We start from the raw sequence: 24,294 nt of genomic DNA, 5'->3' as shown, positions 1-24,294 counted from the left end.
TGGATGCGATCTCTGCCTGGGGCAGGTCCGGGTGGCTAGGCTCGGCCAGCAGCATTTCCTGAGCAGCCACTCGGAGCTGAGAGGTGTGAGGACCGTCCGTGGGGTGCGCGAGGCCTGCTCCGTGCCACGGCCTTGTGCCAGCCACTGGGCAGGACTGAACCAGGTAGGGCCTGTCCAGTGCCACCAAGACGGTGCCAGAAATGCCAGAGCTGGGCCACAAGACAGGAGATGCCACTGGATGGAGTAATGGGGACAAAGCTAGAGGCTGCCAAGGGGGACAGGACAGAGCAGCAGCCCCGAGGCCGCTGTGTGGGAAGGGGGGGACAATGTGGTGACAGCAGGAGGAAGAGGCAGGGGCAGCACAGCCCCGCTGGAACAGCTAGGAGACCGTGCCTCTACACCAAGGGACAAGATGGCCCTCAGGGAAGAACCTGACGCCCTGGGAGGCGGAGGCCAGGGCTCCAACTACAGACCAGAGGTTGATCAAGCCCTTTTTCTTTTTGGGAAGTATGTGGGATTTGAACTCAGGGCCTTGCCTGGTGAGCCATGAGCCAGTCAACTCCTGATGGTACAACAGGGAAAGCCCCCCAGGTGGGAGAGGACGGGGCAGGCTTCAGACCCAGACACAAGTCTCCCATGGCAGCAGCGCAGACGCAGCAACCCCACTGGGCGGGTTTTATTCCAGAGTCCACAGGAACACAGAGAGCAAAGGTGGAGATTGGCGGGCAGAGAGGCCCAGGGCGGCTAGTGCTGCCTGGCCCGCAGGGACTTCCTGCTAGTCCTGGAAACCCCCGCGTCCCTCTCCTTCTCGGGGTCGAAGACTTCTGTGGACAGAGCAGGCGGAACAGGCGCCGTGAGGGGCGGGCGCGCGAGTTTCTGCAGCATTTCAGCCTCCAGACCCCGGCCCTCGCCGGCCCCCTGCCCCGTGGCCCTGGGCCGCACACCTGGTATCTCGTGGGGCCAGTAGTCATTGCAGTGGGGGCAGCGAGGCTCGGCCGTGGGCTGGAAGTACTTGGCCACGCACGGCAAGTGCATCCTGATGCCGCACGTCTCGCAGCTTTGTCCCTGAAACGAGAGGACGACTAGCTGACACGCACCTCCCACCCGGCACACCTCGGAGCAGCTCCCGGAAGCGTCCCACGCCATAGCGAGGCCTCCCCGCACACGATCCCAGGCCGCCTGGCCTGCCCGCACAGTGCTGGAGACGCATGAAGGAAACATAGGGCTGGGAAGGTGGCTCAGTGGTAGAGTGCTTACCTAGCATGCATGAAGCCCTGGGTTCAATTCCTCAGTACCACATATACAGAAAAGGCCAGAAGTGGCACTGTGGCTCAAGTGGTAGAGTACTAGCCTTGAGCTGAAGAGCTGAGGGACAGTGCCCAGGCCCAGAGTTCAGGCCTCATGACCAGACCCCCCCAAAAAAAAATAAAAAGAAGGAAACGTAGGGGCTGGGAAGGTGGCTCAGTGGTAGAGTGCTTGCCTAGCATGCATGAAGCCCTGGGTTCCATTCCTCAGTACCACATACACAGAAAAAGCCAGAAGTGGCACTGTGGCTCAAGTAGTAGAGTGCTAGCCTTGAGCAAAAGAAGCTCAGGGACAGTGCCCAGGCCCTGAGTTCAAGTCCAGGGCTGTCAAAAACAAAAAAGGAAACAAATGTCCAGCTCCAGCCGCATGGCTGTGACCCCTCAAAGCAGGGCAGAGGGGTATGACAAAAACACCAGTGGGCCCAGGAAGACATTCACAAGAACGCCTAGGTAACAAGTTATGTGCTGCAAGACCTGTGGGAGCCTGTGGAGAGGGGCGGGGCAGTGGCTCCAGTACCTGGGCGAGGCCACGCCCTCCGCAGAGGCGGTGCCCTCTGCCCTCTGCCCTCTGGGGTACCTGGAGGAGGCCCCGCCCCCGCCGGCACCTGGATGAGGAGGCCGCGGCAGATGTTGCAGGTCTTCACGGCGTCGGGGTGCGTCTCGCGGATGTACTGCTCCATCTCCAGGATGGCGCGGCTGTGCAGGGTGAACTCACCTTCCTTCTGTGGATGCAGAACCAGCCATGCCCCGTGTTCAGCGCCATGCCCCCCGCCAGTCCCCAGCCCCACACCCAAAACACACGAGTGTGCGCTCTACCACAGCCCCAGACAACAAACGAGAGAAACTGAGGCACAGCCCGAGGAGACAGCTGAGGACTCCCTGCTTCCAGATCTCAGCCCCTGGCTGTGCCTTCTGTGTTGGGAGACCTCCATCTGCACATGGCCTGGGCAAGGAGGCAGCACCCCCCAAGGGAACCCCAACACCCGCTGCACCCAACCTCCTGGGCAGCACTCAGCACAAAAGCAGCGTGGAGCTGTGAGGGAACCACCTAGGCCAGGGGACAGCTGGAAGAGGCCATGCTGGGAAAGGACCAAAAGCCTTTCCCACACTGGGCAGGGCTCTGCCAGGAGCCAGCACCCCCCCCCCCAAGTGACCCTTGTGTTTCTGTCCCGCTCACCAGAGCCAGCCCCTTACCCAGGGGGGAATGACCCCAGGAGGTGACTCTCCTTCCTGCTCCTCTCCTCTCTCCTCCCACAAGCCCAGTGACGTGTGGAACACACCCAGGTCAGGCACTGGATCCACACTCATAACTAGGTGCCCTGCCATGAATGCTCAGTTAATAAACCCTGGAACCCAAAAGCCTGGGGGAGTTGTCAGCTGAGCCACTAATGCCGGTGGCATCTGGGACCCAAGTCCTTCTCTCGGGGCCACTGAGGGCCTCACAGCAGGTAAGGGACCCACCCACAGGGGTCAGCTGCACAAAACGTGGGGGAGAGGGCTGCGAAGTGAGCCTGGCTCCAGAGCACATACCTCAATCAGCCACTTGTTCTGCACAAACTTCTGTAGCACCTGCTCCGCCTCCTTCTTCCTCATCTTCTTACCTTTCAGCTGATCCACCAGGTTCAAAATGTTGGTGGAAGAAGCAAAGCCGCTTTCTGAGTCAATGATCAGCTCCAGCTGGAAGAGGGGGTGGTGGGTGCGTGGCTCGTGACAGGGATGTCAGGCGAAGCGGGGCAGCCGGCATGGGGCTGCCCACACCGACGGGACTCGGCCGCTCCTCCGCCCGTCCCCAGCGTCCCCAGCACCTCCGCTCCCACGAGGGGCACCGGGCACCTGCGGGTTCCTGTTCTCATGGACACCCAGCCAGTGGGCAACAGGAGTCCCTATACTTACGGCCTTCCTAAAGAGATCCAGCTCATTCTCAGCAAAATCGGTGGCCATTTTGGAAACAGAAGTTGTAGCAAGATTGACCTAAAAAGTGAAGTGCTCACAGTGCTCAGAGTGGGCCCTTCGTGAGGAGTTAATTCTCAGACTCCCCCAACCCCGCACCAAGCACAAGAGGCCTCCATCCAGCAGCTCAGCTGTAGCGCCTGAGCACACCACTGGAGGGCGCTGCCTCACCCTTACCAGCGCATAAATGGGCCTCCCGTCATCTTCCGTGACGCCTTTCTTGATCTCTATGTACAAGGACTCCAGGACGCTGTTGATGGTGTTGATGAAATCCTCCAGCTTCTCCACGGGAGCGTTGCCTGGAAATAAACAGGCACAATGGTGGAGCCTCCGCACAAAGGCCAGGCTGGGTCACTGCCACTCCACGGCCACCCAGCCCCACCAGGGCCCTGGGCTGCCCTGCCATGTCCAGAGACCAGCTGAGGCCTACTGAGGATGGAGGGACACAGAAGGCCCAGGGGACCCCTGAAGGGGGGGGGGTGGGACCAGGGCTCCCTGCGAGCCCCACCCTCACCTGTGCGGCCCTGGATGAGCCCCCTCTGCCTGAGGACCACAGCCCACCATGCCTGCCTGCGCACGTGTCCACGCCCTTCCAGGAGTCCCAGCCTGGCTCTGGCCGCCCTGCTCCGGCCCCACTCCCTCACGCACAAAGACCAAGGCTGTGCTTCTGAGGGGACTATTCCAGCCCTGGAAACCCCGGAGAGGCCGCTGCTCACCCTGCTCGCCTCCCAGCATCCCCGGCCTGCCTGCTGAGGCCCGGCAGCCCAGCTGGTGCGGGCACAGCTGCACCAGGCAGGCTCCCCAGCCTGGAGAGCCAGGGCCTGACCCTGCCCTGCCCTCCTGGGGAGCAGGACGCCTCACCAGGGCAGTGGGCGCCTGTCTAGCCGGGGCTGGTGATGTTGGCGGCGTGCATGCCTGCCATGCCCCGCCTGGTAGGCAGGGCGTATCTCACCACTCACGCCGCTGGCTGCACTCCATCATGACAGAGTTCTCTGCAAGGTGAGTTATTAACGTCCTGTCTATACACAACAGGCGCAGGGAGAGAAAATAACTTGCTTGGAGTTTCCCTAACTTGGACACAGAGCCTGGGCCTGCCTGACTCCAGATCCCCAGTCCTGGGAACGTGCCGCCCAGGCTCCTGCGGAGCAAGCCCAAGCTCATCCCACACACTGGATGCCAGGACCATCACCTCCACACCTGCAGCTTTGTCCCCAGCAAACACTCCAGGGAGGGGAGGGGGGGCGGGGGAGGGGGAGGGGCCTGTGCTCCATCCCATGGGCTGAAGCATGTGATGGATGGACTGGGCAGTTAAGGATGGGCCTCAGCCAAGGCCTTTTCTCCAGTTCACTTCAACACGCTGCTCCTTCTACTGAGGATGTATTTTCTCCTTTTGTCTTAAATACCAATGTTACTTAATCTGGCCACATCGAGGGGCCCCCATGCCCCAAGGCTGCCCAGAGCTGCCCGGGGGCTCACTGCACACGTGAGCAACTGGCACTCAGTCAGGAAGTCTGCTGCCTGCGTGCTGCCCAACTGTTTTGTTCTAAAGCAGTCACCCAAGATGGAAAGTGTTATTTTTAGGCAGAAAACAAGAACAAAAATAAGCCCCAGGGTCCCCACCACCATGGGCCAACTCATGGGGCTTCAGCCCTCTCATCTAGGGGTACAGGGCCCAGTTGAGATGGAGAGCCACGGAGGGAGGGAGCCAGCCAGGCCCTGGGCCGGACTGAAGAGCAGGTCCCTGGGTGGTCTGGGGGGCAGAGGGCGCAGGGAGCCCCGGGGTCCTGTCAGTTCCAGCTCTCAGCAGACGCCTGGGGGAATGGTGGTCTTGAACTTTAGATAAGGCCACGCAAAGGCCAGAGGCTGGTGGCTAGGGGCGGGGCAGGGCATGGGTTCTAGCCACCCCCAGACAAGCTGGGAAGGCGTTCGGCTCTTTCTCAGGACACTGAGGCAGGAAGGGGCGGGGCTCGCCCAAGATCACAGGATCGCCAAGGAACAGTCTGGGCCAGCAGCTGGCACGTGGCCATGAGTCGGACACAGTGACCAGGAAGGCTTCCGTGGACAGGCGGTCGTGTCTGAGAAGTGGGCAGCGTGCCGTGGTGAGAGGCAGATCAGCTCACCTGCACCACACTGGCTGATGGGTACAGGGCCCCCGCGGCCCTCTCCCCTCTTTGGTCAGTGGACTCTTCCATCATGTGGGGCTGACTGGCCGGCTCGGCCCGCAGGGGGTGGGGGATCAGGAAGGAGGGAAGCGAGGACAGAGGGGCTCGGGCAGGGAGGAGAAGCCTCTCCACAAATGGCACTTCCAAGCACAGACACCAAGGCAGGGAGAGGGCACTCGGGGCAGCACTGTTGGGGGGGGGCATGGCACATGCCACTCGTGGGTGTGCAGTAACCCCAGTGGACACTGACCCGGTAGAGGCCTGTGTCCAGCCCTGCCCATCACCAGTCCTGCTGACTGGCTCACGGAGCCACGGTCCCCCTGAATCATCAGGGAACAGGTCAGCTGCTCTCAGCAAATCCCAGCTACTGGCATGGCTGGTATGCACTGCCCTTTGATCGAACACATGACTAGTGATCATGGAGGAGGTGACCCGTACCCCAGCCTCCCGAAGGGCTCCGTGACCCTGACCACCCCTCTGGTGCCCTCCTGAGGCCAATGGGAGCTGTGCAGGGGAGACCGAGGTGGCTGGCGCCCTGCGCAAGTGCCATCTCCTGGTCAGAACACAGGCACTGCCCACTGCGGCTGCACGGGCCCTGCATGGCACCGCTGCTCTGGGAAACCTCGCTGCCCACCAAAGGCCTCCCATGAGGGCTCCACGGGGGGTTGTAAAGCAGTGTACAGCTCTCCTGCTGCAGGGCCTGGGGCAGCTGGAGGGCAGGTCTCTGACCACCACATGGACTGCTGTTGGCCAGGCACGGAGCAGCTGGAGGGAGCAGATGACCACGCTTATCCTACCACTGCACCTCAAGGAAGGTTGCACGCAGCTCTAGCAAACTTGGCCCAGACTCCAGGGGCTGGCTTCCCTCGTAATGGCAGCTTCCAGAAAGCATTAGGCAGGCCCACCTTCAACCAGCAAGCTCCAACCCTGCAAAGGACCACCACACCTGAGCCTTCTCTGTCCTGCTCCCAAACCAGCCTGCACCTCCAGCCAGACACCAGGACAGAGCTGCCCGGTGCTGACCAAGTCAGCCTAGGCATCTGGCTCCTCCTGTACTTTATCAGGACCCAGATCGGGGCTGGTGCCCAGTTGTATGCCCCTCTCCTGTCCTAGAGATCACTCCAGCTGGCTACATCTGTGCTGTCCAGTGGCCCTAGTCCTCTTCTGAGCCTACACACCACCCTGCACCCCGAGTGTGAGCTGGCCTCCCAGGCTCTGCGCCCCCTCCCACCCCTCCATCTCCTGGGTGAAGCCAGCTACTCAATGCCCTGTGCTGCTCATTTGCATTGCCTTAACGCGTAACATTAAGGAAGATTTTCATTGCTTATGTGCGATCTGCAAAAACTTGCTGGAATTATCTCCTTAAACCTCCTCTATTTTTAAAAATCAGGTTGTATGTTTTCTTCCTGTTGCCTTTTTAGAGTGCTCTATGTTTGGATATGAGCCATTTATCATGGACACGATTTGCAAATATTTTCCCCACAATTATGTTTATTTTCATTCTAAAAAGTGAGCCGGGCACCAGTGGCTCACACCTATAATCCTAGCTACTCAGGAGGCTGAGATGTGAGGATTGTGGTTTAAAGCTAGTCCAGGCAGGAAAGTCCATGAGACTCTTATCTCCAATAAACTACTAGAAAACTGGAAGTGGTGCTATGGTTCAAACGGTAGCACGCTCGCCTTGAGCTGAAGAGTGCAGGGACAGCATCCAAGCCCAAAGTTCAAGCCCCATGACCAACCACAAAAAAAAAAAGTGTTTTCTTGTCATATGTGTGTGTGTGTGTATGCGCACGTGCGCGCGCGCGCGCGCACACACACACACACACACACACACACACACACACACACACACACGCTGCTTCTGAGGCTTGAATTCAGGGCCCCTAGCGCTTGTTTTTTGCTCAAGGATTGTGCTTTACCACTTGAGCCACAGTTCTTCTTCCAGTTTTGCTGGTTAATTGGAGATAGTCTGACAGACTTTCCTGTCTAAGCTGACTTGAATTTTGACCTTCACTTAAGCCTCTCCAGTACCTAGGATGACAGTCATAAACCTGTAACCCATTTTCTTTAAAAGATCTTAGCTGGGCATTGATGGCTCACAACTCTCATACTAGGTACTCAGAAGGAGGATCACAATTTGAAGCCAGCCTGGGCAGGAAAGTCTGTGAGATTCTTTTTTTTGGGGGGAGGAGTCCAGTCGTGGGGCCTGAACGCTGTCCCTCAGCTCTTCAGCTCAAGGCTAGCGCTCTACCACTTGAGCCACAGCACCACTTCTGGCTTTTTTCTTTTTGCTTATGTGGTGCTGAGGAATCGAACCCAGGGCCTCAGGCATGCAAGGCAAACGCTCTACCACTGAGCCACCTTCCCAGCCCTGTCTGTGAGATTCTTATCTCCAACTAACCACCAGAAAACCGGAAGTCGAGCTACGGCTCAAAGTGATGAGTGCTAGTCTTCAGTGAAAGAGCTCAGGGACAGCACCCAAAACCTAAATTCAAGACCCACAACTGACAACAACAACAACAACAAAAGGGTTTTGCTATGTTGCCAGGCTGGTCTTGAGCTCAAACAAACTGCTTCAGCCTCCAAGCATACTGCTGGAACTCCAGGCACGCAGCACCGCTTCTGGCTTATATCACTGCGCTTCCAGAGTTTGAAATGTCTTAATCCAATGTATGACACTCCCACTGTGTTTGGGTATGGCTTCCCACAGTCAACCAGTGAGGGGGGGCAGAGCATTACAGCACTACCGAGTCCATGAGCACACCCTCCCCACACATCTGTCACTGCCTGGCAGCTGTGTCCATCTCTTATCGCCAGTGCATGGGTACAGCAACCCCAGGAAGACACAGCGGCTATCTGTACCATGTGCTATCTGGAGCTGCCAGTCCCCCTGGTGGCCTTGGACTGTCCACAGGCAAGGAGTGCTCCTAGACACGGTCTACAGGACTTTCCTAAATAAGATCATAACAGCTTCAAAGGTTAAAAAGAGGCAAAAACACTTTCATTCTGACTCCAGGCACTGAACTGTAAAACTTCCCATCAACCTGGAAGCCCACAATCACTTACAAGACAAACTAAAAGGAAGCTGGTGAACCTATAGTGCAGATAACCCACACCCTAGATAAGAGTCTTGCCCCAGTGTCTGGAGACCACTGAGGGGCTCTTCAAAGACAAGAGCGGCAAGGTGGACAGGGCTCCTGGTCACACTCAGAACAAAGGCAGCAGGCCACCACAGCTCCATTATCTACAGCCAGCTAGCTCTGCCAGGCTGCACCAATGACACCGTGTCCTCAGAGGCCTGCGCATTACATGGACAGACTTCCGCCTTTCCCCCCATACATCACATCCTGTCTGGACCTTCCCAAGGTGGGGTGCATCCCAATAAACACAGGCTGCTGGGCTTCTCTGTGCAGGACCCTCCAAGTCCCTAACCCGGTCCTGCATGGTGCACGCCCATTCTCCATGGATCTGACTGCGCAGTGCACTGGGACCCTTCTTTATCATCAAAGATCCTGTGCTTCTCGGCTCCACGCTGCCCCCATCCTCGCCCTCAGCCCTGCTCCACGCCGCCCCTGTCCTGCAGACTCCCCTTGCTCACCACTGTCGACTCGGCTCACCTTGCCTGTGTTTGTTCTACAGTTTTCTTTTGAAAACTTAAAGTACAAAGAGAAAAGCAAAACTATAGAGCAAGAACCTGCCACTTCCCCTGCCCTGCATCAGAACTAGCAAAGACGATGCAGCGGGCCGAGTCCTCGATCCTCCATGCTCACTCCCCAGGCCTCGTGCTCAGAGCAAGGACGAGCGCCCCGGAACTCCGACTTCCGGTTTCATTCGCAAGCCCGCCCAGGCTCTACTGCCCTGGCCAATCAGAGGTGACCCCGCCCCTCCGCAGGTTCGCAACCCGAACCACCACCTCACAGCTTCCGGTCCAAGTCCAAGTTCCTGTCTACGGGGCTGAGTGTGGCCTATGCGGACAGGGGGTGGACGCGGGAAGGCCGCGGGTGGGCTGGGGCGGCACTCACGGTCGTGGACCTGGTAGCAGTGCTTCTGCAGGCGCCGCACGTCCCCCTCCTCCAGCACGCCGTGGGTCATCAGCAGCTGCAGGAAGCGCCGGTGCACGTCCGTCATGACGCTGTCGCCCGGGACGCCCGCGCGCCGCGCGCCGCCCTGCATGGCCACGGGAGCTGGAAGACACGGGAGCGGGAGACAGGGGAGCTGGAGACACGGGAGCGGGAGACACGGGAGCGGGAGACACGGGAGCTGGAGACACGGGAGCTGGAGACAGGGGAGCTGGAGACACGGGAGCGGGAGACAGGGGAGCTGGAGGCACGGGAGCTGGGAGACAGGGGAGCTGGAGGCAGGGGAGCTGGAGACACGGGAGCTGGAGACAGGGGAGCTGGAGACACGGGAGCTGGAGGCAGGGGAGCTGGAGACAGGGGAGCTGGAGGCACGGGAGCGGGAGACAGGGGAGCTGGAGGCACGGGAGCGGGAGACAGGGGAGCTGGAGACAGGGGAGCTGGAGACACGGGAGCTGGAGGCACGGGAGCTGGAGGCACGGGAGCGGGAGACAGGGGAGCTGGAGGCACGGGAGCGGGAGACAGGGGAGCTGGAGACACGGGAGCTGGGAGACAGGGGAGCTGGAGGCAGGGGAGCTGGAGACACGGGAGCTGGAGACAGGGGAGCTGGAGACACGGGAGCTGGAGGCAGGGGAGCTGGAGACACGGGAGCTGGAGGCAGGGGAGCTGGAGACACGGGAGCTGGAGACACGGGAGCGGGAGACAGGGGAGCTGGAGACAGGGGAGCTGGAGGCACGGGAGCTGGAGACAGGGGAGCTGGAGACACGGGAGCTGGAGGCACGGGAGCTGGAAGACACGGGAGCTGGAGACAGGGGAGCCGGGAGACACGGGAGCTGGAGACAGGGGAGCTGGAGACAGGGGAGCTGGAGACACGGGAGCTGGAGACAGGGGAGCTGGAGACACGGGAGCTGGAGACAGGGGAGCTGGAGACACGGGAGCTGGAGACACGGGAGCTGGAGGCACGGGAGCTGGAGGCACGGGAGCTGGGAGACAGGGGAGCTGGAGGCACGGGAGCTGGGAGACAGGGGAGCTGGAGACAGGGGAGCTGGAGACAGGGGAGCTGGAGACAGGGGAGCTGGAGGCACGGGAGCTGGAGGCACGGGAGCTGGAGACAGGGGAGCTGGAGACACGGGAGCTGGAGGCACGGGAGCTGGAAGACACGGGAGCTGGAGACAGGGGAGCCGGGAGACACGGGAGCCGGGAGACAGGGGAGCTGGAGACAGGGGAGCTGGAGACACGGGAGCTGGAGACAGGGGAGCTGGAGACACGGGAGCTGGAGACAGGGGAGCTGGAGACACGGGAGCTGGAGACACGGGAGCTGGAGGCACGGGAGCTGGAGGCACGGGAGCTGGGAGACAGGGGAGCTGGAGGCACGGGAGCTGGGAGACAGGGGAGCTGGAGGCAGGGGAGCTGGAGACACGGGAGCTGGAGACACGGGAGCTGGAGACACGGGAGCTGGAGACAGGGGAGCTGGAGACAGGGGAGCGGGAGACACGGGAGCGGGAGACACGGGAGCGGGAGACACGGGAGCTGGAGACACGGGAGCTGGAGACACGGGAGCTGGAGACACGGGAGCTGGGAGACAGGGGAGCTGGAGGCACAGGAGCTGGGAGACAGGGGAGCTGGAGGCAGGGGAGCTGGAGACACGGGAGCTGGAGACACGGGAGCTGGAGACACGGGAGCTGGAGACACGGGAGCTGGGAGACAGGGGAGCTGGAGGCAGGGGAGCTGGGAGACAGGGGAGCTGGAGGCACGGGAGCTGGAGGCACGGGAGCTGGAGAAACGGGAGCTGGAGGCACGGGAGCTGGAGACACGGGAGCTGGAGGCACGGGAGCCGGGAGACACGGGAGCTGGAGACAGGGGAGCTGGGAGACAGGGGATCCGGCAGACACGGGAGCCGGGAGGCACGGGCCTCACCCTCTCCGCGCGAGGCGGGGCGCGGGGCGGGGCGCGGGGCGCGGGGCGGCGGGCGCACCCTCCCTGGCTGACCCAGCGGCATGGGCATGGCGGGGGCAGCCGCGTCACTTACCCGGGCTATGGCCTTGGGCAGACTGAGCGGGGGCCTCGTGTTCTCCCTGAAAAATCACAACGGCGTTGGCTGCTTACCAACTGCTAGGCCGCACTCAGGATTCTTCTCTCCCCAGAGCGCTCGCACCTCGCAGGGAGCCTGCGCACTGTCTTAATAGTGCCTGCTCTCTAATAACACCGTTATCGTTCCAGACCACAGAGATGGGGGCTGATAAACGTACAGCGCATGCTCTGATCTAAACACCTGGTCCTGCCGCGGGAACCGAGTGTGGTGTGGAGCTAGCCACAGGGCGCACACCAGGGCTTCCCAGACCTGCCTCATCTTAATGGTTTCCTCACTTGCACGTTAAAAATAGGGATCCTGGGCCAGGTGCCAGAGGATCAAGCCTGTAACCCCAGCTACTCAGGAAGCTGAGATCTGAGGATCACTGTTCAACACTAGCCTGGGTAGGAAAGTTCATGAGACTTTTATCTCCAATGAGCCACCAAAAATGAAAAGAAAAGCCAGAAGTGGAGCTGTGGCTCAAGTGGTGTTAGCAATGCTCAGCTCAGGGATAGTGCCCAAGCCCTGAGTTCAAACCTCAGGGACCAGCACAAAAAAAAAAAAAAAAAAAAGGAAGGGATCCCTGGGCCCCGGCACCTTTCCAGGAGCTTCTGGCTGCAGTGGGGCCGGGGATGCTGAGGTGCTAACCTTCACTTCAGGAGACTCCATGATCTGAAAAGCAATGTGTTAGTTACCTGAAGCATAGTGCAGAAAGACTGAGCAGAAAGCTGAAGTAGATTCAATGTCTAAGGCTGCCAGACCCCAGCAGGCACATGGGACATGGGAAAGCCGCTCCTCAGTGCTTCTACCTCCCCCACCCCTGCCCCCAGCTAGCAGTGGTCAGTTGCTCCCAATGCCTGCTAGACAGTTCCAGAATATCTCCAGCTATACAAAAAACAAACTCTGGGTGAGACTCAGCCTCTCCTTCCAGCATCCTCTACCCTTCTGCCTCCACTTCTGCTCTTTGTGGCCCCCAGGGATGGTACTGGCCAGTCACCCAAACCACAGGGGAGCACTGGGCTCAGGCCTCCTCTTCCTCTGCCCCACAGGCAGCCAGCCACTTGACAGTGGGGGTCCTGTCAATTGGTCAAGGGTCTGGCTGTGCTGAGCAACCCTTCTGTCTGCCAGGGAACAAGTGCACAACATGCTTGGGTCTGGAATATGAATTTTATCCTACAAATTCTGGAACCAAGGCTTCCAGACAGGAAGGTGACACTGACCAACTTCTATTGTAGAAAGTCATCTACTATGGGACCATGGAGTGGTTGTCACTGTGGTCTGACCATGGGGACAAACGAGGACCACGGCAGCCCTGATTCCCTTCAGATCTCCAGCAGGAGACACTTAAAGCTATCCATCAAGGTCATGGAAAAGGACGGACCACCAAAGACAACCACAACAAAGAGATATGGTTACTTTCAGGGATGATGGCTAGTACTGGGCTCTGGACTTAGGCTGAGTCCAGAGGATCAAAGTTTGAAACCAGTCCATTAAGAAAAGTCTGCAACACTCTTATATCCAATTAACCAACAAAAATCCAGAAGTGAAGCTTTTTTTACTCAAGTGGTAGAGTGCCAGCCTTGAGACAAAAGCTAAGGAACAGCACTCAGGCCTTGATTCCAAGCTCCAGTACCATTACCAACAACAACAACAACAAAAATTCTTGAGCACCAGTGGCTCACGCCTATAATCCCATCTACTCGGGAGGCTGAGATCTACTGGAGTTGGAAGTTGGGCAGGAAAGTACTTTGGATTCTTATCTCCAGCTACACTTCAAAACAAAAGCCATGAGATCTCAATCTAGGCAGGGAGTACCTACACCAGTAGCCATCTACACAGGAAGTTTAAATAGGAAGTTCAAGGTTCAGTCTGGTCAGGAAAGAAAAGAGATTCTACTTGAAAAAAAAGCGAGAAGGGCTGGAGGCGTGACTCAAGTGGTAGAGCTCTTATCTAGTACACACAAGGCCCTGAGTTCAAACCCCAGTAGAGCAAAAATAAATAAATAAAAACATAAAGATGGAAAGATGTGCAAAGAATCAGCTAGCATAAATGTTAATGGGGAGAATGTAGAAAGGTTGAAATGCAGCCATTTGGTTGGCAGGGGAGGGAAAGCCGAGTACTCCTGAAGAGAAGACTGTGAATGAGAGGGGTTCCCCAACAGGCATCTCTTACCTACTCAAGTAACCCAGCACACACCCCTCACGCGGGCCCGTGTATGACCTGCAGCTTCCTTCACCCCACTGAACGTGGCTGGGAAAGCAACAAGGACCCCCCCCCATTTTAGAAAGAAGGGATCTGAGGACATAGTCAATGATAGAGCCAGCCAAAGTCACACTTCCTGTTCTCAAGGCCATCACCAGCCCAGGGCCAGCAAAAGAAAAAAGACCCATCAAGTTCTGATCACCCCCCACCCCCCCCCTCGCCCCGCCCCACCTCACCCCACCCCCCCCACCCCCCCCCCCGCCCCACCCCACCCCACCCCACCCCACCCCCCTCCCCTGTGAGGATGAAATTCACAAATCTCAGGCACAGAATTTGTTTGGAAACTTGCTCCCAACTTTTGAGATCAGATTGGAAACTCCCGGGCCCTTGGGGGGGGGGGGGAGACAGGGGGTGAATAACGACTCCAGGACCCAGTGTGTGCCGAGGTCCAGGCCGCGGCCTCCGCGGGCCTCAGTTTCCCCGTTCAGCATGGAGAAGTCCCAACAACCCGCAGCTCCGCTCCGTCACAGCAGCCGGGGCGGCCTCCCCTTGGGAGCCTCGCCGCCAAGGCCGGTCTCACCCGCCCCCTTCCTCCTCCCGGGGGGCCTCGCCCCGTCCCTGCCGCCCCAACCCTCCCGGACCGGCTCCCGTTACCCTCCACGGCGCCGGGAAGCCCCAGGCAGCGCAGGCGGTTGTTACCGGAAGTCGCCCTCAGACCCTCCTTCGGGGCGGGGCGGGTGCACACGCGGTGCATCTAATTGGTCAACGTCTGGACGAACGGTCCCACCCCCCCCCCTGCTTGACGCAATTCCTTTTCCCACCCGCCCGCGCCGTTGTCATGGCGACGCGGGGGGTCTGGAGGCGGAGTCGCCAGGGGCGCTGTTTCCCGCGCGTTTCGCGGAACTTGCGGGAAGAGCTGCGCGGCCGCCCGCGTGCTGCCCGGACCGGAAACGGGGGCGATCGCGCGTGCATCCCGGGCTTCAGCCCTGCAGCCGCAGCCGCCCTGCCCCCGGCCTCGGGTTCCCCCCGGCAGCCTGCGACCCGGCTCCTCAGTGCGCGAAGGTGGCGACCCCGGAGCCTGAGAGCTGAGGATCGTGGTTCGAAGCCAGCCCGGGTGGAAAAGTCTGGGAGACTCTGATCTCCAGTGGGCCACCACAAGGCCAGAGTGGAGCTGTGGCTCGAGGGGTAAAGCGCCCGCCTTGGGCACACGAGCTCCGGCCTCAGGACCATCTCACACACACACACACTGAGGGATTGTGGTCAAGGCAAAGGAAGCTTCTAATGGCGGTGCAAGGGTGGCTTCGAGTATTTTCCAAACCAGAAATGGCCCGGTGTGCAGCCCAGCAAGGGAGCAGATGACTCCGGTGGGAAAGCAGGAGCGGCTCCTACATATCTGTGTGAAGGTAGCTCCCCTCCCTCCTCGGCCTCCCCACCCCTACAGGCTTGAGAAACCTCCCTGACCTCGGCCTCCTTTCCTCCTCTGTTGAGTTACAGAAGGCAGAGAATAAACAGTTAATCCTAGTCCCCCAGAGCGTGGCTCACGTCATCCTAGCTGCTCAGAGGGCTGAGATCTGAGGGTAGAGGTTCCAGGCCAGTCAGAAAAGAAAGTCCCTAAGACTGTTCTCTCCAACGAACCAGCAAAAAGCTGGAAGGGTTTTGTGTGTGTGTGTGTGTGTGTGTGTGTGTGTGTGTGAAGCGGTAGAGTGCCAGCCTTAAATGAAAAAAGCGAAACCCTGAGTTCTGAGACTCAAGAACGGAAGCCCCAGGAAAGTGGATTCAGAGATTTAGGTTAGGAGGAATACCAAAACAACAAGAGGTTCCAGGCCAGTCAGAAAAGAAAGTCTAAGACTGTTCTCTCCAACGAACCAGCAAAAAGCTGGAAGGGGTGTGTGTGTGTGTGTGTGTGTGTGTGTGTGTGTGTGTGTGTGTGTGTGTGTGTGTGTGTGTGTGTGTGTGTGTGTGTGTGTGTGTGTGTGTGTGTGTGTGTGTGTGTGTGTGTGTGTGTGTGTGTGTGTGTGTAGCGGTAGAGTGCCAGCCTTAAATGAAAAAAGCGAAACCCTGAGTTCTGAGACTCAAGAACGGAAGCCCCAGGAAAGTGGATTCAGAGATTTAGGTTAGGAGGAATACCAAAACAACAAGAGATTGGAAATCAAAAGGTAAGATGGAACCCCTCAGGCTGTGTAGCATGACCTCTACTCCAATGCCAGCACACTCCCTGTGAGCTCAGGGAACATTCATTGGAGCCTTCTGTGTGCCAGGCCTTGGGCTGACTGCCCCAAGACATTTCGCTCTGTCCTTCTGACAGCCTACCCTGTGTGATGCAGAAGAGAGGCAGCCCAGGCCTTGGCTGGAGAGGAGGCTGAGGGAAGGGGAAGAACAAAGCCCACTAGAAGGGGTCAGAGAGGAAATGAGGAGGGAGGGTTGCAGTGTAGAAGCACAACCTTGAAAGCACTTCTTATCACACATTCTTGGAATAGACAGAATGGAGGGGCCTCAAAGGAAGCCTTCAGTACATTCCAAAGAAACTAGACCACATTCTTGAACCACAAGGCAGTACAATTAAAAAAAAAAAAAATCCAACAACAGAGACACCAAAAGCAGCCAGGCCACACCAAAGGCTATACCTTAAATTAGTAACTGCCCGGCTTCTGAGGAAAGGGGCAGGAAGTGCAAAGCTTTTCTGTTTTGTTGTTTTTACACTCTTATAGTTTTAAAAAAAAAAATAAAGTTATAAAAAAATAAACCAAAAACAAACACTATAAATTTAAGAGGATAAGTTGAACCAGACGTTGCACAATGCATATGAAGACTTAAAGAAATCACCTTTCTTTTTAGTACCTGTTAGTTGGAAATAAAAACGAAAGGAAGAAAGCAGGTGGCTCACACCTGTCAGCCTAGTTACTCAAGAGACTGAGATCTGAGCATCACATTTCAAAGCCAGCCTGGGCAGAAAAATCTGTGAGACTTTATCTCCAAAGAGCCAGCAAAAAAAAGCCAGAAGTAGAACTGTGGCTCAAGTGGTAGAGCACTAGCCTTGAACACAGTAGCTCAAAGACAACACCGAGGATCTGAGTTCAAGCCCCTGGTCCAGCAAAAAAAAAAAGTCGGGGGACTTGGCGTTGGGGGCTCACACCTATAATTCTAGCTACTCAGGCGGGTGAGATCTAAGGATCACAGTTCGAAGTCAGCCCAGGCAGCAAAGTCCGTGAGACTCTTATCTCCAATTAACCATCAGAAAACTGGAAGTGGCACTGTGGCTCAAGTTGTAGAGAGCTATTCTTGAGCTGAAGAGCTGAGGGACAGTGCTCAGGCCCTGAGTTCAAGCCCCACGACCAAAGAAAAAGAAAAAAATAATAATAATGGAAGTGGGGGCTGGGAAGGTGGCTCAGTGGTAGAGTGTTTGCCTTGCATGCATGAGGCCCTGAGTTCGATTCCTCGGCACCACATAAGCAGAAAAAGCTCAAGTGGTAGAGCACTAGCCTTGAGCTGAAAAGCTGAGGGACAGCGCCCAGGCCCAGAGTTCAGGCCCCACAACCGACCAAAAAATAATAATAATAATAATAATAATAATGGAAGTGCCAACCAATCCTTCCCCAAAAGAAAAAGAAATGATTTCCACAGGTGAAAAAAGTTTTACATTCTGGGGTGTGTGTGTGTGTGTGTGTGTGTGTGTGTGTGTGTGTGTGTGTGTGTGTGTGTGTGTGTGTGTGTGTGTGTGTGTGTGTGTGTGTGTGTGTGTGTGTGTGTGTGTGTGTGTGTGTGTGTGTGTGTGTGTGTGTTGTAGCCACCCTGGAGGATGAGCTGGTGTTTCTAAACTTGAGAAATCACATGTACCAATCTCATTGATAGGCATCTGGGTGGAGGAACTCTCTTGTATGCCAGAGATATTCTGCAACCATGCCAGTCTCTGAAGGAAAAAAAAAAAATAAGAAAACTGAGATATCCAACTTGTAGTTTTAAATTGAAACCACAAAAGCACATTTCATATAATATTTGCGTAAAAATTTATTGTGCTGATTCTAGGGATTGAACTCAAGGCCTAAGCACTGTCCCTTAGGTTGCTTTGTTGTTGTTGTCGTTGTCATCATCATCGTTTTTGGTTTGGTTTTTAGCTCAAGGCTGACACTCTACCACTTGAGCCACAGCTCCACTTCTGGCTTTTTTGGTGGTTCATTGGAGATAAGAGTCTCATGGATCTTCCAGTCTGGACTGACTACAAACAAGTATCCTCTAGATCTTACCTCCTAAGAGGCTAAGATTACAGATATTGAGTCTCCAGGCTCATACAATGAAACATACAGATCTTAACTATACCTTTTGGTGAGTTTTGACAAAATGTCTTCACCTGTGCAATGCAAATTCCATCAAGATACAGAACACAATGCAAATCCCATCAATGTAGAAACATCAGTTTCCCACCCCCTTCCCCCCCACCGGGGGCCCCTCATGGGTGTTTTTTTTTTTTTTGTGCATTTATTTCTGACAAAGACATGTGCCCATGTAACCACAGCCCAAATCAAGACACAGAACATTTCCATCTCCTAAAGAGTTTTCTTTCAGTTCTTCTTCTTTTTTTTTTCTTTTTTTTTTTTTAATTTGGTGCCAGTCCTGGGGCTTGAACTCAGGGCCCTGAACTTTTTTGCCCAAGGCTGGCACTCTATCATTTGAGCCACAGCGCCACTGCTGGCTTTTTGGTGGTTCATTGGAGGTAAGAGTCTCACAGATTTTCTTGTCTGGACTGACTTCAAATATCTATCCTCTAGATTATGAGTCACCAGGCTCTTCCTTGTTTCTTCACTTTGCTTCAAGACCATGTTTTATTTTACATATAATCAAAAAATTATTTTTTTAGAACAATTGAGCTGGATACTGGTGGCTCATACCTAGCTACTCAGGAGGCTGAGATCTGAGGATTGCCGTTCAAAGCCAGGCCAGGCAGGAAAATCCATGAGGCTCTTACCTCAATAAACTACTCAGAAAAGTACTAGCCTGAGCAAAAGAAGCTCAGAGACAGCACCCAGGCACTTGGTTTCAAGCCCCACGACTGGCACAAAAAAATTAATTTTATTAAATTTAAATATATACATGCAAATACAAATTTATATGGACAAATGTATAATTTGGATGTCCTTACAACCATGTTTATCTACCATCATCAAATATTATTCTAAGCAAAGTTTCCATATAACTAAATTATCCCAGCAAACACTATCATTTCTTAAGGTTTGGACTATTTCCATATTAATAATTCTAAATATATATACTTACCCGTCTTCAGCTCACCGTGGTTTTGTGCTTCCTTCCTTCCATCAAAGTGGGTGCTAGCCAGCTTCCTGTGGCCAGGACAAACACCTGACACAATCAACTTACGAAAAAAACATGATTCATTTTGGCTCCTGTGGGTGAAGGGCACAGGGACCAGAGCTGTTCACCAGATCCGTGAGGAAGAGAAAGTGGAAGCCATTCTTCTTTGGTAGCATACCCCAATGACCTAAAGACCTCTCACCAGGCTCCACCTCTAAAGGTTCCACAACCTCCCCGTAGCACTGCTCTGGGGACATAACTTTAACAGCTGAGACTTCAGAGGTACGTTACAGACCCAAACTATAATATAGGTCCTGCCCCAGGACTACCATGAGTTTTTTGTTTGGGGTTTTTGTTTTTTGTTGGTCATGGGGTTTGAACTCAGGGCTTGGGCTATCCCTGAGCTCTTTTGCTCAAGGCTAGCACTCTACCACTTTGAGCCACAGTGCCACTTCTGGTTTTCTGGTGGTTTATTGGAGATAAGCATCTCCTATACTTTCCTGCCCAGGCTGGCTTTGAACCACGATCATCAGATCTTGTTTTTGTTGTTGTTGTTGTTGCTGTTTTTATTGTTGTGGTTGTTGTTGGTGGTGGTGGTGGTGGTGGTAGTGGGGGGGGTTGGGTGTTGTGCCAGTCCTGGGGCTTGAACTCAGGGCCTGGGCACTGTCCCTGAGCTTGTTTCGCTCTCAGCACTCTACTACTTGAGCCAAAGCACTATTCCTGACATTTTCTGTGGTACTGAAGAATTGAACCCAGGGCTTCATGCATGCTAGGCATGCACTAAGACACATTCCCAGTGACCCAAACCCCCCCTCCTACCTTTTTTTTTTTAACAGATAGATTTGGCTATGTCACCAGTTCAGGCTGGCTCTGAACTCCTGGGCTTAATGAACCTCCCTCTTCTCAGCCTACTGAATAGCTGTGACCCTAGACATCTGATCCGTTTCTTCTTTTTATGCCAGATCATCTGAGCAAACCAATGGCTAGCCTTGTTAGGAAAGTGTCACTCCAGGCACTGGTGGCTTACACCTGTAATCTTAGCTACTCAGAAGGCTGAGACCTGAGGATCACAGTTCAAAGCCAGCCCAGGCAGGGAAAGTCCATGAGACTCTTATGTCCAATAAACCACCAGAAAACCAGAAGTTGCATGTGGCTCAGGTGTAGAGCACTCACCTTGAGCTGAAGAACTGAGGGACAGCGCCCAGGCCCAGAGTTCAAGCCCCACAACTGACAGGAGAAAAAAAAGAGAGAGAGAAAAGACAAGTGTCCAAAAACTAACTGCTGTGAGTAACAAGTCCATCAGAGCAGGGAAATTTAGGTAGCAGTTGCTGTACCTGCTCTCTCTCTCTCTTCTCAGGCCCCTGCTTTGAGGATTTCTTAGCTCTTGACTCTCAAAGTGACAGCAAACTTGCCAGGGAAAAGATCTCCAGATAAGATACAAGATGATAGTGATTTCCTGACCAAGTTAAAGCAAATCCATCCATGACTGAATTCAGAGCAAGCTAATCAAAACCATCAGGCTTGAAAGGAAGAGCTTCTGAATCACAGTGGCTGTTCTTATCACACGAGAGTTGGTTTTTATATTTTTTGGTCTTTTGTTGGTTGTGGGGCTTGAACTCTGGGCTTGAGCGCTGTCCCTGCACTCTTCAAGCTCAAGGTAAGCACTCTACCACAGCGCCACTTCCAGTTTTCTGGTGGTTTATTAGAGATATGAGTCTCATGGACTTTTCTGCCCAGGCTGGCTTTGAACCGCGGTTCTCAGATCTCAGCCTCCTGAGTAGGTAGGATTACAGATGTGAGCCACCGGCGCCCGGCTCACAGGAGAGTTTTCTGAACATGATCTTGCCAATGTCATCACTGGGCTGGTGGCTTCAGACCTCTAGCAGGTGAATCTAAGACCCTCCTGTTTAATAAAGTCTCCAGGTGCATCACAATGCTGGGGAACGTTTGAGATTCATTCACCTACTGCACATCTAACTTTCTTTTGTGTACGTGTCTGTGTGTATGTGTGTGTGTATACTGGGGTTTGAACTCAGGAGCTGGGCACTAACCTTAAGCCTTCCTTGCTCAAGTCTGGAGCTCTACCACTTGAGCCACAGCTCTGATTCCAGCTTTTTGGTGGTTAATTGGAGATATGAATCTCACAAACTTCCCTGGCCAGCTGGCTTTGGAACCTTGATCCTCAGATCTCAACCTTCTTTTTTAAAAAATAATTTTAATTGTTATCTTCCTTTTATTTTTATTAATTTTATGTTTATGTGATCAAACCCAGGGCCTCATGCATGCTGGGCAAGCACTCTACCAGTAAGCCACATTCCCTGCCCCCAGATGTCAACCTCCTAAGAAGCTAGGATTACAGGCATGAGCCACCAAGAATTCCACCCTTCCCCAGGCTATTTCTTATTGACCAGAACTGAATCAATCAGCCACAGAGGAGTCTGGGCAAGTGAGTGAGTGTGAACATTCATTTCTGGTATGAATGGGACTGGATTTGCCAATGAGCCTGTTTCTGGGGAGGACTAAGTTGCAGTCGGAGTAGGATGGATACAGGAGACACATCTTCAATATGGTGGGACACATCCAATCACCCGAGGGCCTGGATGGAATGGAAACAGAGAAAAGATGAATCAGCCTCTGTCCTGGAGCTGGTGCATACTCCCAGGTCTCCTGATCTTGGACCTCAGAGCTGCAGACTTTCCATCTTGGCTTTAACACCAGCATTCCTCTGGGCTCTTGGGCCTTCACCCTCTAAGATGGAGAAGCACATGAATAGAGGTTTAGTCTCTTGAGTCTTTAAGCCACATGTATTGGTCACCTTTACATTACTGTGACAAAACACCTGAGACCATCAACTTCAGAGAAGAAAGGTTACCTCCTTTTTTTTTTTGCAAGTCCTGGGGCTAGAACTCAGGGCCTGGGCACTGTGTCTGAGCTTCTTCTGCTAAAGGCTAGCACTCTACCACTCTATCAGCATTTTCTGCTTATGTGGTGTGGAGGAATCGAACCCAGGGCATCATGCATGCTAGGCAAGCACTCTACCACTGAGCCATATTCCCAGCTCATCTTTTTTTTCCCCCCTATCCTGGGGCTTGAACTTGTGACCTGGATGCTGTCCCTGAGCCTGTTTGTGTTCAAGGCTAGCACTCTACCACTTGAACCACAGCACCAATTCCAGGTTTTTCTGAGTAATTTATTGGAGATGAGAGTCTCACAGACTTTCCTGTGCAGGCTGGCTTTGAACCGTGACCCTCAGATCTCAACCTCCTGAGTAGCTAGGATAACAGGCATGAGCCGCTGTTTCTCCTCTGAGAAGAAAGGTTTCTTTCTGCTCAGGGTTTGAGGTTTCAGTGCACAATCCCTTGATTCTGCTGTGTCTGAGCCAGGATGGGGCAGAGCACCATGGAGCGGAGGGTGAGGAAAAGGAGAACTGGACAGGAAACTCTAAAGCTGAGCTGTGAGACCAGAAAAGGGTTAAGAGGTTGGAAGGCTGCCCAGTCAGTACTTAGAAGGCTAAAAACTGGGCCCTAAAATGGTTAAAACAGACAGCTCTGATTTGCAGGGAAATGGATGGAGCTAGAAGGAATCATGTTGAGCGAGGTAAGCCAAGAGCAAAGAGACAAATGGTACATGGTCTCCCTGATAAGTGGATGCTAAATCCAAAATGTTAGGTGGTACGACAAAACCAACAGGACTTAAGAAACAAAGAACTCCCACTCATCTGGTCGAACCACTACTAAATATCCCCATGCTGCTGATCACATGTATGGTGTATAACATGTGAACACCGTTATATGTTATAGACTGTGATAGACAATTTGCTCCAGGAAAGTTAGAATGAACTTGTGACTTTAAATGAGCATCATTATTCCACAATACTGTGAAATTCCAGAAATTATGTAATCACTTAATCACAATCAAAAAAAAAAACAAAAGAACCTCGGGGAAGGTAGGGAGGGAAGGGATGGTAGGGAGAAAACAATGGAGGGGGTAACAATGTTCAAGAGGAAGTGTACTCATTACCTTACTCATGTAACTGTAACCCTCTGTATAGTATCTTTACAATAAAAAAAAAATAGACCACTCTGAAAAGGGTTAAAAGGCAGGAAGGCCTTCTCAACAGATAATGCTGTTACCTTCAAAGACAGATAAAATGGAAAACATGTCTTCATTAAGCCTGGGTTGTAGTCTTCACCCCCCAAAACAGTAACAAAGCCATTTATTCCCTCTCTCTCTCTCTCTCTCTGTGTCTCTGTCTGTGTGTGTGTCTGTGTGTGTATGTATGCTTTGTCTCTATGATTATAAATAACCAGATGGATGCCTTGTTTTCTGCATGCACCCGTGGTAACCTTTCCCCATCCTAAACCTAATAAAGAAGCTTGCTTATGAAAACCTGGAGTTCAAAAGCTGGTGAGCACTCAATCCCCTGGTCCCTGCTTTCTTTCCTCTCTTTCTCTCTCTGACTTTTCTCATTTCTTCAGCTCCGGTTGAGTGGTCTAGGTTGCAGGTAACAACAGAGCTGCACACCTCATGGCAGCCAGGAAGCTGAGAGACTCAGAGAAAGGGTCTGGGAACAGAGCATCACCATAAAGGCGGGTCCCCTGTGACGGCTTCCCTCCCCCCAGGCCACACCCCCACCAGGCCCCTACCACGGCCAGGCCACACCCCCCCGACAGGGTAAGAGTGTGTGTGTGTGTGTGTGTGTGTGTGTGTGTGTGTGTGTGTGTTGTTGAGTGACGGCTTCTTCCCCCAGGCCACACCCCCACCAGGCCCCCTACCCCAGCCAGGCCACACCCCCTAACAGGGTATGTGTGTTGTTCAGTTTTGTCAGTCATGGGGCTTGAACGCAGGTCTGGCTGCTGTCCCTGAGCTCTTTCACTCAAGGCCAGTGCTCTACCACTTTGAGCCACAGGTGCCACTTCCAGTTTTCTGGTGGCTCCTTGGAGATAAGTGTCTCACGGCCTTTCCTGCCCAGGCTGGCTTTAAACTGAGATCATGGGATCTTCAGGCATACCTCTCCTGAATTGCTAGGATAACAGGTATGAGCCACCGGAACCTGTTTTGAGGTTTAAGGGGTCAAAAAAAATGCTCGATGTAGGCACCCCCAAGGGAAGCTTGGGAGGCACATCTGGGCCTGGGAGAAAGGACAGGAGCAGAGCTAGAGATCAATGACCCTACAAAGCTGACACTGAAAATCACACCACCAAACCCTCCCCTGGACAAAGTCT

The 24,294-nt window shown here is 54.4% G+C and overlaps 1 protein-coding gene across 2 annotated transcripts; it reads right to left on the bottom strand.

Annotated features, from left to right (window-relative positions):
* Positions 1–650: 650 nt before the first annotated feature.
* Positions 651–14,474, bottom strand: Nsmce1 (NSE1 homolog, SMC5-SMC6 complex component). Of its 2 annotated transcripts, XM_042666698.1 has the most exons (10): positions 14,420–14,466; positions 12,161–12,235; positions 11,522–11,567; positions 9,439–9,600; positions 3,432–3,553; positions 3,198–3,275; positions 2,835–2,981; positions 1,910–2,026; positions 945–1,065; positions 651–824 (listed from the first exon to the last, which is right to left on the bottom strand). In XM_042666698.1, exons 2-10 carry the CDS (start codon positions 12,230–12,232, stop codon positions 745–747), a joined length of 945 nt encoding a protein of 314 aa, XP_042522632.1. In that variant the 5' UTR covers positions 12,233–12,235; positions 14,420–14,466; the 3' UTR covers positions 651–744. The 2 variants fall into 2 exon arrangements, with proteins under 2 accessions (XP_042522632.1, XP_042522633.1); XM_042666699.1 differs by lacking the exon at positions 12,161–12,235 and having other exon boundaries at positions 14,420–14,474.
* Between the last annotated feature and the right edge of the window lie 9,820 nt (positions 14,475–24,294).

Source organism: Dipodomys spectabilis, unplaced genomic scaffold (genome assembly GCF_019054845.1).
Source record: "Dipodomys spectabilis isolate Male_0828 unplaced genomic scaffold, ASM1905484v1 ptg000366l, whole genome shotgun sequence".
Lineage (NCBI taxonomy): Eukaryota > Metazoa > Chordata > Mammalia > Rodentia > Heteromyidae > Dipodomys > Dipodomys spectabilis.
Note: the sequence above shows the minus strand (reverse complement) of the source record. Positions and strands in the feature narration are given on the sequence as shown.